General features: G+C 54.4%; 1 protein-coding gene across 3 annotated transcripts in view; it reads left to right on the forward strand.

Annotated features, from left to right (window-relative positions):
• The first annotated feature begins 7,557 nt into the window (after positions 1–7,557).
• Positions 7,558–14,853, forward strand: part of B3GNT7 (UDP-GlcNAc:betaGal beta-1,3-N-acetylglucosaminyltransferase 7) — a 29,976-nt gene continuing 22,680 nt past the window's right edge. The window contains exon 1 of one of the 3 annotated variants that reach the window (XM_075938158.2): positions 7,558–7,704. In XM_075938158.2, coding sequence (XP_075794273.1) covers positions 7,694–7,704 — 11 coding nt within the window. In that variant the 5' untranslated portion in view covers positions 7,558–7,693. Of the gene's footprint in view, positions 7,705–8,227; positions 8,805–14,853 lie in introns of those variants that run through there. The other 2 variants (XM_075938159.2, XM_025189566.3) reach the window with 2 other exon arrangements.

Below are 14,853 nucleotides of genomic sequence, written 5' to 3' on the forward strand. Positions count from 1 at the left end.
ATCCTTTTCAATCCATCTAACAAAGAGCTTTTCAAAATGTGGAGTGTGCAGGAATAGTCTGGGGAAGAAGGTGCAAGTTGCCAATTGCGCAAGCTGGTGATGTCTGGGGGCTCAAGCCAGCCCTGTGCTGTAGGGCTTAGGGAGGACGAGCCACCTCCATTCCCTGATTTGGGTCACCTGGCCCATCTGGGTATGGGGGGAGGTTCAACCAAGAATTGTAACTCAAGGGGCTGGACTTAGCTCTAATAAGTTCTGAAAACTGCTGATCTAAGCCCACCTCATATTCTATCTATGTTTCATGAGTTTGCAGATAAACTATTTAAAAGCATTTTAACCAATTGATTTTGAAATCCTTCTCAGAGATTGTTTTGGTCAAATTTTTTCACCAAAATGCTTTATTTTTCTACCAAAAAAATCAAATTAAAATGCTTTTTTTTCATCGTAAGGTGGAAATTGTTGTTTTCTTTCTTTCTTTCTGCCTAAAAGAGGAAGAAAATTTAAAACGTGGATAAAAAGTGATGGGAAAAGAGGTTTTTATTTTCCCATTTGTATTTCTCACTCTCTCTCCTTTTTGCTTCCCCTCCCCTTTCCAGTGAGGGACAGAGGAAGAAATACAGAAGCAGTGTATAAATAAGAAAGTGTATTTTTTTAGCTTTCAAAATGAAACTTTTGATTGAAAAATAAAACGAAACAAACAAAAATAAAATATCATTTCCTTTAGAACAATGCTAGGGTGGAAGGTGTTTTTGGCAGAATTGAAAATGTTCCGTATAAATGTTCCATTCTGATAAAAAAAAAAGCCAGGTTTTTAAAAAAATGAAAACCAAAAATTCAGCTCGGATGTGTCGGGCTGGTTTGATTTAGGGGCTCCGTGATGGATCTTGCGTGGGTTTGAATCCCATGACCTAAAGGAGCAGCTGTTTTAGTTCCTGTGTAACAGCTGCCCTGTATTTCTGATCATCCCTCTGGAAAAAACGATCGTGCCACGACTTTCACCTCCTGATGGTGTGTTCCCTGGCTGGGTACGATGACCACACTGCGAGGCCTGAAATAAATACCTACTGTGCTCCCGGGCCAGCAGGACGATGTCAAACGCAGCGGAGCAGCCTTCAGTTTGCTGCACCCTGTGCTGGGGGCTTGAACTGCCCCAGACTAAAGGTGGTACAAAGGGGACATGAAGCCCTCCCCTCCCCGATATGTGCTTGTGCTGGGCACAGTTTGGCCAAACAGGCATTTCGTGAAAGAGTTGTGAGCTCCCCCTGCTAGGTGTTTTGTTTCTGCTGGTGGTGCACATTCACATGTGCCTCTGTGCACGTAAAATTATTCCGCACGTGGTTGGAAAAGATTAGAGGGAACACTGGTTGTGTCCCTCTTCACCCTGCTGCCTTTCTCCAACAGGGGCAGGGCACAGAGCAGGGGAGCTAAGACCCACTGAGGTAGCTGGCAGTGGCACTGCAGTGAACTCCCCAGCTCCTAGGGATGGCGTGGCTGCTTCCTGGCTGGCTGGCTAAGATTGAACCCAGCCCCAGAATCAGTGTCACAGCTAAAGTCCCACAGCTGAGGGGGGCTGGGCTCTCTAGCACACGGGGCCCTGTGTCTGTCCGGGCATTTCAAGTCAGGCAGGTTCCCTCTCCCTGTCCTGGCAGCCTCAGGGGCTGCCTCGAGCCTGGCTCCTTTGTATCTGTGAGGCCAGGTGGGTTAGTTTTGGCCCCTTGGGCAGAGCTAGGAGAGGAGAGCGACTAGGCTACTGTAGCGTGGGGTGTTTGGGGCTGGGTTTATCAGCAAGGAAGTCCCATTCCCACTCCCATTGGAGGGAAATACATGCATCTTTCCCCCTGCTTGTGGGGCTGTGCTCTAGGGGACAGGGCCGGGAAGGGACAAGGAGGGAGAGCCCTTTGTTCCCTGTGGGGAGAGTCTGACAGGAGTGGCAGGTGCCCTGAGGGAGTCTGGGCCGTTCCGGCCAGCGCCAGGGGCACGTTCAGCTGGGAGAGCACCGAGGCTGGGAACGGCCCGGCCCGTCTGTCTGTGAGTGATGGCCCTGCTGTTGCCAGGCAAGTGTGGCAGGCCGGGGTGTGGTGTGCAAGCTGCGGGGGGGAAGCTGGAGCGGGCCACGGTATGCTGAGCACACGCTGTTCCCAGCCTGCCAGAGGCCGCGTTGTATGGAGGTGAATGCTCGTTGCTGTGGTTAAGAGGGTGTCACCAGTTCTAGTCTGGCCCTGGAGTTTCAGGGGGCTAGGCTCCAGGGAGATTCGGCTCTGCTGGGCTGGCTCAGTGAAGGCACAAACGTCAGGAGGTTTGGCCTAAAGCAAAGGGAAGGTGCTGTTAAATCCCAGGCTCTGGTTTGCGGCTCCCCTTCCCTGGAGCGGAACCTCAGCTTTTTATCTGGATAGGAGAGCACGGTGAGCTTGTGGAACTCCTTGCCACAGGAAGTCACTGAGTGTAGCAGGGTGCAAAAAAGAGGTACATGTTCCTGTGAACAGCGAGAACACCCCTCCACCAGTGCAAGCTCTTTCTCCGTATCACAATGAGACTTTTGCTAAGCTCCGAGGCGGGGAGCGAGAACAGATCAAATGCCACCGCGGTGTAACATTCCTCCTGCTCCTCCCTTTGCACCAGGCCGCTAGAAGCGTGTGTTTGCCTAGGGCCCCCTGATCCATCCCCACCCATCTTCCCAAGACCCAGGGGTGGGTTGGGACCCGCATTTGGGAAACATTGTTCTCAAGGGACAGGGCTTTAAACCAGCCTTCGATCCGCCGCAGCAATCTCCCCCTGCTCACCGAGGTGCAGGGGGCCTGCCGGCAGCTGGGAGCGGCGCGAGGAACGTGCGGGGACTGCGGAGCTGGGTGGACGCTTGGAGCCAAGAGGCAGCTCTCATGGGGACAGCCGGGTACTGGTGAGTCCTGCTGCTGCCTGGATCCTTGCTTGCCAGCCACCCGCCCACCAGTGATGAGTGGGGGAGGGCCCAGTGGCTGAGGATGGGGTGGGTGCGCATGGCTTGTGGTCGGGCAAAGCTGCAGCACGTGGGACCAGCTGCTCCCCCTGCTGGCCCATCAGTGCAGTCCCTGCGGCGATGCCTCCTCTTGGCCTGCCCCCCTCTCCCCAGACATTGGCAGCCCGCACTGGCTGCCTGCTGCCGTGGCTGAGGAGTGTGGGCAGGGGGTGGCTGGTTACGTGTTGCCTCTGCTCCCACGGGCCCCTCTCCCCGCTCTGCCCCTTCACCCCCTCAGCCCTGCTGCCCCTCCCCCCGGCAGGGGGCGTCCTGCTGCCAGCGCTGTGCAGAGACCCAGCCCTGGTCCGGTCACTCAGCTCCCCAACAGCCTGGCTGGCCGGCTCCTTCCTCCCCCCGCTGCTGCTGGCTGGGCTGGCACCAGGAAAAGCTCAAACCCACTGGCCTGGGGCGCTGGCCAGGAGGAGCCGAGTCCTGCGTGTGTCAAAGCCCCGCACAGACGCTTCTCTGCCCCTCAGCGAGGCTCTGCAGTGGTGGGGAGGGAGCTGTTCCCAGCCAGTCTGTGCCCCAGCCCTGCAGCCTTCACAGCAGCAACCCTGACCCCCACTTCTTCCCCTCCCCCCACCTGCCACACCACCCCCTGCCCTAGATCCTGCCCCCAGGCAGTGCGGAGGGGAGGGGGCTGCTCTGTCCTCTCCGTACCCTCCCCTGCTGAGCAGCTTCTGTTGGCTGGAGCCCCTGCAGCAGGCTCCCTGGGCCCTGGTGCACAAGGCATCCCTAGGGATTAACCCCTTCTTGCCCGCGCTGTAGCCAGGGACAGGAGCTGGCTGGGTTAGATCAGGGCTCAGCAGCAGCTTGGAGGTGAGAGCTACTTTTCTATGAGCAGGAAGGAACAAGCTGCTTCTAGCCATGGGGGGGGGGGGGGGGCTGGAAAGGGGGAAGAGATGGCCTCTGCAAAGACAAGGGCCAAGTCATACCTCCCCCTACCTCCATCCCCTCGTTCTCCTTGGCCTCTGAGGATAGGACAAGAAACGGGTCTGGACGTTGTGACTGGAAACAGGCGACAGGAGAGGGATCACGAGGATTCCTTGGTCTGTTCATTCCCTCTGGGGCATCTGGCATTGGCCACTGTCAACGGACGGGACACGGGGCTAGGGGGACCTTTGGTCTGCCCCAGTCTGGCTGTTCCTCTGTCAGCCTGAAAGATGAGAAATAAGGCCGAACTGGAGTCTTTATATTTACCTTCTGAAGAGGGGCTCAGACAACTTGATATTAACGTGAAGGTTTGTACTGAACCGTTCTGGCTGATTGCCATTGAACTCGCTTGAATACGAGTGATTGTACCGGGTGTCCCATAATCAGCAGAGGGAACGAGGGTCACCCTACCTCCCTCCCCAGCTTCTCATGGAAAAGTACAGCGTTCACGATGGGTTCCAGGACCAGGGGACAGGGTCTTTTCTTCACAGGCAGACCCACAGTCCACAGGAAGGCTAAACTCTTTTACAAGTCGTTGTTTCTTGCTGATAGGCCCTCAAGCATGGCCCTGTCAGCATGGGGAGGGACCCACCACAGCCATTATGAAATTATAGATGCACAGGTCGATATTCCAAACTCCAGCTACAGAACTGAGCCAGACATCTGCGTGAGCTAATCGCATTCAGAGACTCACCCCCTTTCCATGGGTGCGCTACGCCGGCTCTCTTGCATAAAGCATCTCTCATAGAATCATAGAATTATAGGACTGGAAGGGACCTCGAGAGGTCATCGAGTCCAGCCCCCCGCCCTCAAGGCAGGACCAAGCTCCGTCTACACCATCCCTGACAGATGTCTATCTAACCTGTTCTTAAATATCTCCAGAGAGGGAGATTCCACCACCTCCCTTGGCAATTTATTCCAATATTTGAACACCCTGACAGTTAGGAATTTTTTCCTAATGTCCAATCTAAACTTCCCCTGCTGCACTTTAAGCCCATTACTCCTTGTCCTGTCCTCAGAAACCAAGAGGAACAAATTTTCTCCTTCCTCCTTGTGACACCCTTTTAGATATTTGAAAACCGCTATCATGTCCCCCCTTAATCTTCTTTTTTCCAAACTAAACAACTTAGTTATGATAAAGTCTCAGAAGCATGTTGTCATGAGCAGTACGTACTGCCCCACCACTACATCATTTGCTTGGGGTGTGGAGATCCGCATCCGGGAGCAACACACTTACACCCACTTATGTGTGTAGTAGAAGTCTTAGCCCCTCTTTCCCATGCGGCGTTACAGCAATGCGCAGGTTATGACTATTACCTGATCACATCCATTGTTTATTCATTACCGAGGGGCTCGGTTCATTAAACGATCACATAAGAAAGAGCTGGGAAAGGAACTGCGTCAGTTTCATGGTCACATATTTGCTTATTACCTGAATTGCTGGCTGAAACTTTGCCAGCACTCGGGCTTTCATTTCACTGGGAGACTGTTTCCTTGTGGGAGATTATATAGAGATCAGCTAGATTACCTATCCAAACACAGAGGGAACATACATAATAGCCATAGCTATGCTAGCGAACACTTAGTCTCACAAGCGGTTGCACGCTAGTGAGCAATGTTAGCTGGAGAAATGCTAGTGGAGCTAAGACAGCTATGCTAGCGGCATTCTGAGCCTGTCAGTGGGTGGAGCCCCCCCATAGCTGAGATGCTGAACATCCTGGGAAGAAAAAGCACTAATAGATTGTTCCTCTGATAGAGAACTAGGTTTGCCCAGTGGTGCTCGGGTCATTGAAAGGCCCTGCTCTGGGGTGGGGCTGGAGAGGAGAGTTCAGTTTGCATGCTGCCCAAGGAGCGAGGACAATACCAGCCCTCTCTCACCGCAGCAGCTTGGGGCCAGGTGAGAAGCGCCTCTCCACGGCCTTTGCAGCTCCAGCAAGCACAGCTGGGGGAGAGGGCAATGTCCCCCAGCTGGGGAAGATCCAGGTTCATCTGTCCCTCTGAGCTTCTAGAAGCCAGGGTTTTAGGGTTCCTCAAAGCATAATGTGTCCCTAACCATCTGGCTAATAGCCATTGATGGAACTACCCTCCAATAACTTTCAGTTAGACTTTGGTCATCACAACATCCCATGGCAAGGAGTTCCACAGGTTAGTTGGGCAGCATGTGTGAAAAGGCACGTCCTCTTGTTTGTAATAATCCTAATTTCATCAGATGGGTTTTGTATTGTGTGAAAGGGTAAACAACACTTCACTATTCACTTTTTCCCCCACACTTCTCATGCTTTTATAGACCTCCATCATATCTCCTCTTAGTTGTCTCTCTTCTAAGCAGAACAGGTCAGTTTTTTTTTTAATCTTTCCTCATAGGGAAGCTGTTCCAAATCCAAAATCAATGTTCTTGCCCATTTCTGTACCTTTTCCATTTCTAAGACATTTTTTTTGAGACAGGATGGTCAGATCTACATTCAGTACTCAAGGTGAGGGGCACCCCATGGACTGATTTACATAGTGGCATTATATTTTCAATCTTATTTTCTATCCTTTTCCTAACATTTACCCTTTTTGACCACTGCTGTGTATTGAGCAGGAATTTTTAGAGAGCTCTCCCTAATGTCTCCAAAATCTCTTTTTTGGGGAGCTAATTTAGAACCCATGATTGTGTAGGAATAGCTAGTTTTTTCCCTCCAATATACTTTAATTTGCACTTATTTGCATGGAATTTAATATAGCCAGAGATAGGCACCAGTCACAAAACTGGGACCCCGAGCTCTGCTGAGATTTCAGCCATCTCCTCCCAAATTCTCTTGTGTTTGGCAGTCGGATCTTGGCTCAGAGAGAGAGCAATGTTGGATTGCGGAGTAGGTTTAAGTACATCTCTGCTGTTTGTGGGAAGGTGATTTTAGAGGCCGCCGGATTAGACCATGTTCCCAAAGGTGGAAAGCATATGGCTGGTTTGGCAGCATGCTAGTCATCTGCCTGCTGAACCTGTTTCTGAGGCAGTGGCCACTGCGGAAACTGGGCCCCCTGGGAAGATGTTAAGCGAGTGTATAATATTGTAGGATCTATAGACAAAGCTGCTATCACGCCAGCCCGTAGCCCGGGTGTCATTGAGGACTCCGTCTGGATGTGAGGACCTATAGAGGGGTCCAGGTGGAAGTCTGGCCTGCTCTTTCTGCACCCCCTCTCTGAGGGCTGGGGTACACTAGAAAGTTGGGCTGACCCAAAGAAGTCACTCAGGGATGTGGAAAATTCATTCCCCTCCCTGCCCTGAGACATAGTTAAGCCCTAGTGTAGACAGCGCTGGGCCGGTGGGAGAATTATCTGGGCCCAGGGGTGCCCGTCCACGTAGGCCAGTGCCAAGTGAAATGGGGCACCCAATGGTGGTGCCATATCGTTGAGGGGTTTGGAGGTGGGGGCGCCGATTCCCTGGTTCGCCTACGGTACTAATTGCTGGCAGCTCGCCTAGGGCCCCCTCCCAGGGGGTGACCCACTTAGGGCAGGCGGGCAGACCCAATGGGGATCGGGGGACTCAGTCCCAGTGCTGGGTGGCCCAGGGTGCCCCAGTCCTTGCTTGGCAGGGCCAGGTGGCTCCCTGCGGCAGCCCAGCAGCTGAGGGGTTAACCCTACCTGTTGCCAGCCCCCCCCCCCCGCCCCGCGGGAAGCCGGAGGGGGAGGAGGCCTGTGCCAGCCCATAGAGGGCTCTGTGTGCAGAGCGCGGCAGCCTCAGGACCAGGCAGGCGGGCTGGGGACCGGCTGCAGCGCCCCAGCCCCAGCATGTCCCAGTGGTGAGTGGCGGGTCCGGGGGGGGGCAGGCCGCACCCACCACTTTGCTCTCCGGGGCAAGTCGCTTCCTGCCAGCCCGGCGGGGCTGCTCGGGGCTCCGCTGCCCTGCGGGGGGGGGGGGGCCCGGCCGGTGGAGGGGGAGCGGGCGGGCTGCGCCCCCCCCCAACAGCTGTCAGGCCGGGGAGGCTCAAGTTTGCGGGGGACGCGCGGTCGGTCTCTGGGGGCTGCGTCGCTCCAGGGCTCCTCCGAGCAGGGGCGCTTGGAGATGGGGGGGACCCCGCCACCCCCCCTAGTTCCCGCGGCGCTTGTCCATTACCTCGGCGCTCAAGGGAGTGTTCCCCTGGGGGGGTCTCTCCCCCCGCTCAGCTGCCGGGTCCCCCCCTCCTTCCTTGTCCCCTGGACCGGCGGGGAGCAGCCCGGCCCTCCGGGGACTGATCGCGGCTGCCCTGTTGCTGGGGGGGGGGTTCAGCCCAGCAGGGGCGATGCATCGGCTCGCCCAGCGCGGGGCCACTCCAGGACTCGGCTTTTTTCAGTGCAAAAGTCCCCCGCAGGCAGGCAGGCAGGCAGGGAGCCCGGCTTGCTCCCGGGCCGGCGGGTGCCTGGCTGAACGCCTCCCCCCACCCCGGGAAAGCGACACACTCACCTGCTGCGGGGCTCGAACTGCTGACCTGGCACCCGGGGTGCGGGCTAGAGAGAACCCCGCGCGCTCCCCGGGCCGGACTGTCTGGGAGCCCGCCGGGTTCCCCGCGGCAGAGCCACCGTCCTAAGGGACGGCGCGTGAGGCTCTGGAAGGGAGAGACTCCGGCCCAATGAAAGGGGCTTTTTCATGGGAATCAAAACCCTGCCTGTCCCGCCGGAGTCTGCCTTTATGGATGCACGGGCGCGGGTGTGCGACCTCCCGTACGCACAGGGCCAGCGCCCCGAATGGGGATTGTTTGTTCTTAATTAGGCAATTAGAGGGATAAAGGCTTGGACCAGATTCAGAGGCGGCTGTGACTTACCCAAGGGGGAGCTGGTGGAGTCCGCAAAAGGGGCCAGTGAGATCCGAATTGGGCCAGCTTCAAGTACGCACCTTCCTGGTTTGAGCCAGTTTCCCCCTCAGGTTGGTTTCAGTGATTTACACCAGTGTGGTTGGGATCCGGATCGGGATCCGAATCTGGCCCCCTCCTTCCAGTGGCTGCGTTTCACCTGCGGGTTTTGTAGGTTTACCCTGACTTTGTGGGCCGGTTGGGAGGGGGTTAAGTAACACATCAGTGAGCAAAGGAGAGTTTCGGGAGCAGACATTGGTGTCATTTGGGGCAGTCCACACAAAGCCAATGCTGCCAACTCTTGTGATTTCTTTTTCCCCAATATTTGAGGTTTTTTCTGAAAGCTCCCCGAGTCCCGTGATGGCAGAATTTCAGCTTTCCTTTAAAGCAAAGCTACATTTTTGCCTGAAGAAAAGCATGAAAACGCAGGCCCAAACTCCAGACAGGAATCCAAGCGGTTTTACTGTGCAGCACAGAATTTTTAGGTCCAGTTCATTGCTTGGAGCCACCTCCTGAGTTGTTTGCATGCTTGAAGTTGGCAATGTCGAAACTGGGAGTCGCTGGGCAGCGTTACCCAATAGCTACCCATTGCTTCCTTGTTGCATGTGTGCGCGTCTCTTCCCATAAACACGGACTGTGTGGGAAAATTGTGGGTGATTCTGCAGTGAAAGGACACTGGTATTCAGGGAGAGGGGTGAGATGGGAGATTTGGATCCCAGGATTCCTTTGGGTTTATGAGATAGAGGGATCTGAGTCTGGATGTTCAAATCCCAGGTCCGTGAGGTGTGTGGAAGGAACTTTTGGCCTAAGGGCCCAATCCTCCCTCAGTCTAATTTCCCACGTGAGAGTTCTGCACGGCCAAAGACTACAGCACCGGTGCCTAGGTCTGTACAAAGTGTTAGATTCATACAGTGAGGCAGGCTCGCAGCTGGCGTGAATGGTCATAGCTATAAAAACCGAGGAGTAGGCCTGTGGTACCTTAGAGACTAACCAAAATATAGAGGGTCATGAGCTTTTGAGGGTAAAACCCACTTCATCAGATGAGCTGGAATGGAAATAACAGAAACCAAGATATTTATTATGCGGGGTTGGGAGAGGAGAAGACTGTAGGACTGGTGCTAATGAGGTTAATTAAATGGGCTGGAAGCCATTCTTTACTTTAGATGTGAAAATGCAGTTGTTAGAGGCAAGGGAGACTGGCTGTATAACGCGACGTCTATTAATGGCTTTGTTTAAGCCCAGGGAAACAGTGTCAAATTTGTAGATGAATTCCAATTCTGCAGTCTCTCTCTCTAGTTGGCTGGTGAAATTCCTCTGTAGAAGGATGGCTCCTTTTAAAGCCACGACAGAGCACCCAGGCAGGTTAAGATGTTCCCCTGCAGGTTTGTGTGTGTGACCATTTCTGATGTCTGGCTCGTGTCCGTTAATCCTTTGTCATAGAGACTGTCCGGTTTGTCATAGCGATGGCAGTGTGTATCTGCTAAAAATCTGCTCCCATCAGTCTATTTTGCCTCTCTCCTACGTGAACTTCAGACACGTACTTTCTTGAGCATCAGAGACTTGAGCTGTAGGGGAACCAATGCAGAGCTGAGATCTATGCAGCTACAGGCTAAGCTCGCTTGTGGCCACTAACATTTCACTGGTTGAACAGAAGGTGTGAGTCAAAACCAGTTTTAGTTATACACCCTGTCTCCCCTCCTCCCCCCATGTGGACACTTTTCTTTTGCTCTAGCTTCAATCTATTAGAAACCAGTTTGCATCTGAAATAGGGGGTTTTACTCCAGGTCAACTAATCTTATCGGATATTAAATCAGAATGAAAGGAATTAAACCAGAACATGTAGACAAAACTTCAACTTGCTAACTTCCTGGTATGTCTATGGGCTGGGTATCTGCCCATCCATTTACATGCTGTGCAGCTGGATGCTAGATAAAGGTGTAAGTTACACCAGGACTTTGTCACCCCTTCTGGAATCCTTCCCTTCGTTTCTTCTCCTGCTGCAGCCCTTTCTTCTTACCCTACGGAGCCAAATTCAGAGGTGACCAGCTTTGGGGAGGGGGGGTATGAATGTGAGTGTGAAAGCGGCTGTGTTGGAAAAGTGTTACCGGTGTAGTTGCATCAGTTTACTATTGAACAATTTCCTTGTTGCACCTCTCTGCTGGTCACAGTGTGGCTCAAACTAGTTCTAGGACGTCTACATTAGGACTTGGCAATGGTGCAGCCAGAGCAATGTCGAAGGGATCCAGCGAAACAGTCCCAGAAAAGATGGTCAGTCTCTGGAATGGACTCAATGTACTCCCTGTGGGTTCCCGGGGGGTGTATTTGGCACCAGGCCTGGCTCCGTTACAGTCCCTCACAATGCCTTGCCTCCGAATTCGGCCCCGTCTCTTGCCTGTTACACTCAGGTTCAACAGAAATGGATTCCAGAGGCGCTCGCTGGTATGAACAAGGGTTTTACGACTGTTTGTTAAACGCCTCCTGGCTGATCAGACAAGCTCTCTGGCGATATGATACTGTCGTTAGAAAAGAGTGACGGAGCAACCACGAATTCAATTATCCCACGATCTTTTGGGCCTTCCTGGAGGTTTGTTACTTCGGGGAGAGGGGAATCATCACTCCATTAATGAGTTGACCAGGGCTGCCAACAGGGGGCAGGGCAGGCAGAAGGGCAATTGTCCTGGGGCCCAGCAATCTAAAAAGGTCAGGACTTTGGGCTGCCTCTGCTGCTACCTCGACAGCAGCGGTGGCTGGAAATCTAGGCCCTGTAAATCGCTGCTGGAGCCCTGCATAATGGGGTCTAGGCAGTGTGGGGAGAGGTGCAGTATGGCCCGGACAGCACTGAAGGCTAGCTGCTTGTAGGCCCCGCCCCTTCTGCCAGAGGCCCCGCCCCTTCTGCCAGAGGCCCTGCCCCCTTCTGAGGGGTCCGGAGCCTCCCCTCCTTCCACATTGTCCAGTGTCCAGTTGACACACTTTTGGGACAGGGACTTTGTTTTCCATGTGTTCTGCAAAGCACGCAGCACCCGCTTGGGTGTTGTGAAAACAGCAAAAGACCATAATGCTGGAGCGGGGGCAAGAAGGGACTGGCCAAGAACAGGCAGCGTTTGGAGGCTGTGAGCATGAGGTCCTAGGAGAGACAGGCAGGCAGATGAGAGAAAGGACCGGAGTTGCCTGGGTTTATGGAAGCCCCGGTGTCTACAGGGATGATACTGAGAGTCCATTGACACTGGAACTGGAGGTGTCTTTAAAAGGGTGCGTAATGGGTTCCTATTTCAGACCCTCGGAGAGGGCAGGCGTCAGCCCCCCCACTTCTCAAAGCCCCTCCCCCAAGCCTTGCAGGAAGAACGATTGGACCCAGGGCTCAACTAATGTCGGGGGTCAAATAATGACAAAACAGGGTCGAGGGGCGTGGATCGAAGGTTTAAAACGAGAGCCGGATGGGGACACCGAGCAGAGAACCCCAGACCGCACCCACTGCTCCTCAAAGCTGTCAATGGAGCTAGGGGATGCCGCCCAGAGGAACTCTGCCCGGACACGTGACACTAGGGAGGAACGGCTGTAGGCCCCACAGGTGCAGAGAACCCCTTTATCTAGCATCCTCCTCCTGGTATTGTAGATAGCGGCTTTCGCCAGGGCCAGGATGAAGTTGGCGGGGAGGTCTTGTGACTTTGTGGAGCCACGGATGGGGGGTGCAAAAATAAAAAGGTCGGGGAGAAAAGTGCAGCCAGCATCTCAAGAAGAGGTTCTGGAGGAGCCGGAACAGGAGCTGCAACCTGGCGCATTCTAGATATGCGTGCGCCAGGTTCTCCCTCACGCCGCAGAAAGGACAGATGTCTGGGATAGGGGTGAACTGTGCCAGGTACATGCCCTTGCTCATGGCTCCATGAAGGAGCCGCCAACTGATGTTGTGGGATTACGGTGGGATACACGCTGGCCCGTTGGGGTTCCCACCCTCAACTGGTCGTAGCTAGTCCTGTCACTTAGGGTACGTCCAGACTACATGCCTCCGTCGACGGAGGCATGTAGATTAGCCAGATCGGCAGAGGGAAATGAAGCCGCGATTAAAATAATCGCGGCTTCATTTAAATTTAAATGGCTGCCCCGCTCTGCCGATCAGCTGTTTGTCGGTAGATCGGGGCAGTCTGGACGCGCCGCGCCGACAAAGAAGCCTTTCTTGATCGGCACAGGTATGCCTCGTGAAACCAGGTTTACCTGTGCTGATCAAGAAAGGCTTCTTTGTCGGCGCGGCGCGTCCAGACTGCCCCAATCTGCCGACAAACAGCTGATCGGCAGAGCGGGGCAGCCATTTAAATTTAAATGAAGCCGCGATTATTTTAATCGCGGCTTCATTTCCCTCTGCCGATCTGGCTAATCTACATGCCTCCGTTGACGGAGGCATGTAGTCTAGACACACCCTTAGTGTCGGGGCGGGACACAAGGGTGAGGAAATGTATTGTATGGAGCACACGCGTGTACAGATGGGCCCTAGGCACAGTTTGGAAACAGACTGGCTGCAGATCTGGCAGCCAGTCGGGGGTCCACAGATCAGGAAGCGGGGGGCGCCCCCGGAACAGGGGCCCATGTAAAAGAGCCAGAGGGCTTGCAGTGAGTGGGGCGTGGGGAGTCCCCTCTTGCAGGGCTCACTGCAGGAAATTGAGAGTGGGCTGTGACAAAGCCGCCTTCACCTCCTGGAGTATGCGCAGGAGGGTTCGGGGGTGTGACGGTGCATCAGGGAGCCCCCTGACCTTGCACCCCCGTCCGCAGCCAGACGGGCAGAGTAAAAATGGGTTTGTCGCTTCTCCAAGATACAGCACAGAGTAGGCTTGAAGTAGGCATAGGATAGGCCAACAACCCGAGTTCCCTTGAGGGAAAGGGGTTCACAGGCCCCTATACTGGTTTTTAGTCTCCTTCCTCCATGGTTTCCCGTACTCTGACTGCCCAGGTCCTAGGCCCTGCCCCCCAGCCAGGTGGCCATCTCTGCCTCCCTTCCTTTGTCTCTCCCTCTGGGACGTGCCTTAACTGCTCAGGCTGGGATTAAGTGTCTGAGCCAATACACATGTGGGTGAGTCAGTGGGAATCACATCACAGCGCAGCCAGGTGGGGACACTGGGTTACAGAACAGACAGCACCTCTACTACGTCACAGGGGCTGTGTCCAGACTCAGGGGTTTTTTCGGGAAAAGTAGCCTTTTCCCGAAAAAACTTCCCCTGCGTCCAGACTCAAGTCGCGTTCTTTCGAAATAATTTCGAAAGAACGCGGCTTTTCTTTCGATGGCGGTAAACCTCGTTTCACGAGGAAGAACGCCTTCTTTCGAAAGTTCCTCTTTCGAAAGAAGGCGTTCTTCAATGTAAATAGGGCTTCCTCGAAAGAGAGCATCCAGACTCGCTGGGTGCTCTCTTTCGAAAAAGCGGATTGCTCTTTCGAAAGATCCGCCTGCAGTCTAGACGCGATCTTTCGAAAGAGGCTCTTTCGAAAGAAGCCTGCAGTCTAGACATAGCCAGGGAGATGGAGAGCCGCATGCACAGAGTGAGCGCTTGGGGATCCACCCAGTCCCCCCGTCGTAGTCCAGGAGGTCTCTGACCTTGGTGGTTTCTGCCAGGATCAGTCTCCGGCGCACCGAGGAGACTCCGCCACCTGCACGCACAAGGCTGGATTGTGGAGCAGGGGCTCCGCGAGGAGGTCTGCTCCCTCGGTGACCAGACCTGGTCGCTGAGAACAGCTTCCGAGTCTGGAGGAGGTCCTGGTAGAATTTCAGCAGCTCTGAGAGGTCTCTTGGAAGACCCCTCGGGTGGAGGAAAAAGAGCTGCCGGTCGTATCGGAGCCCTCAGAGGCGACGGAGGAAGGTGTGCACCAAAAGGCTCCACGCCGGAGTACCTGCACTAGAGAGGAGTCCCTACAGGGCTTGGAGGTGGAAGGTCTGGACCTAGCTGAGCATGCAGACCAGGCCCTGACCCCCCCCCACAAGACCTCTGCAGACACCAAGTGCATTCCTGGCTAGAAGAACTCCAGGACTATGCTCTGGAGTCTGGCCAGGACCTCCCAGGCCGGGCTCAGGGTGTTGAGCTGGTGCCAGAGCATGGACAGGACTAATTGATTCAGCACCAGTGCCCTCCCCCACAGGGAGAG

Source organism: Pelodiscus sinensis, chromosome 10 (assembly GCF_052426305.1).
Source record: "Pelodiscus sinensis isolate ZL-2025 chromosome 10, ASM5242630v1, whole genome shotgun sequence".
In the NCBI taxonomy this organism is placed as follows: Eukaryota; Metazoa; Chordata; order Testudines; family Trionychidae; genus Pelodiscus; species Pelodiscus sinensis.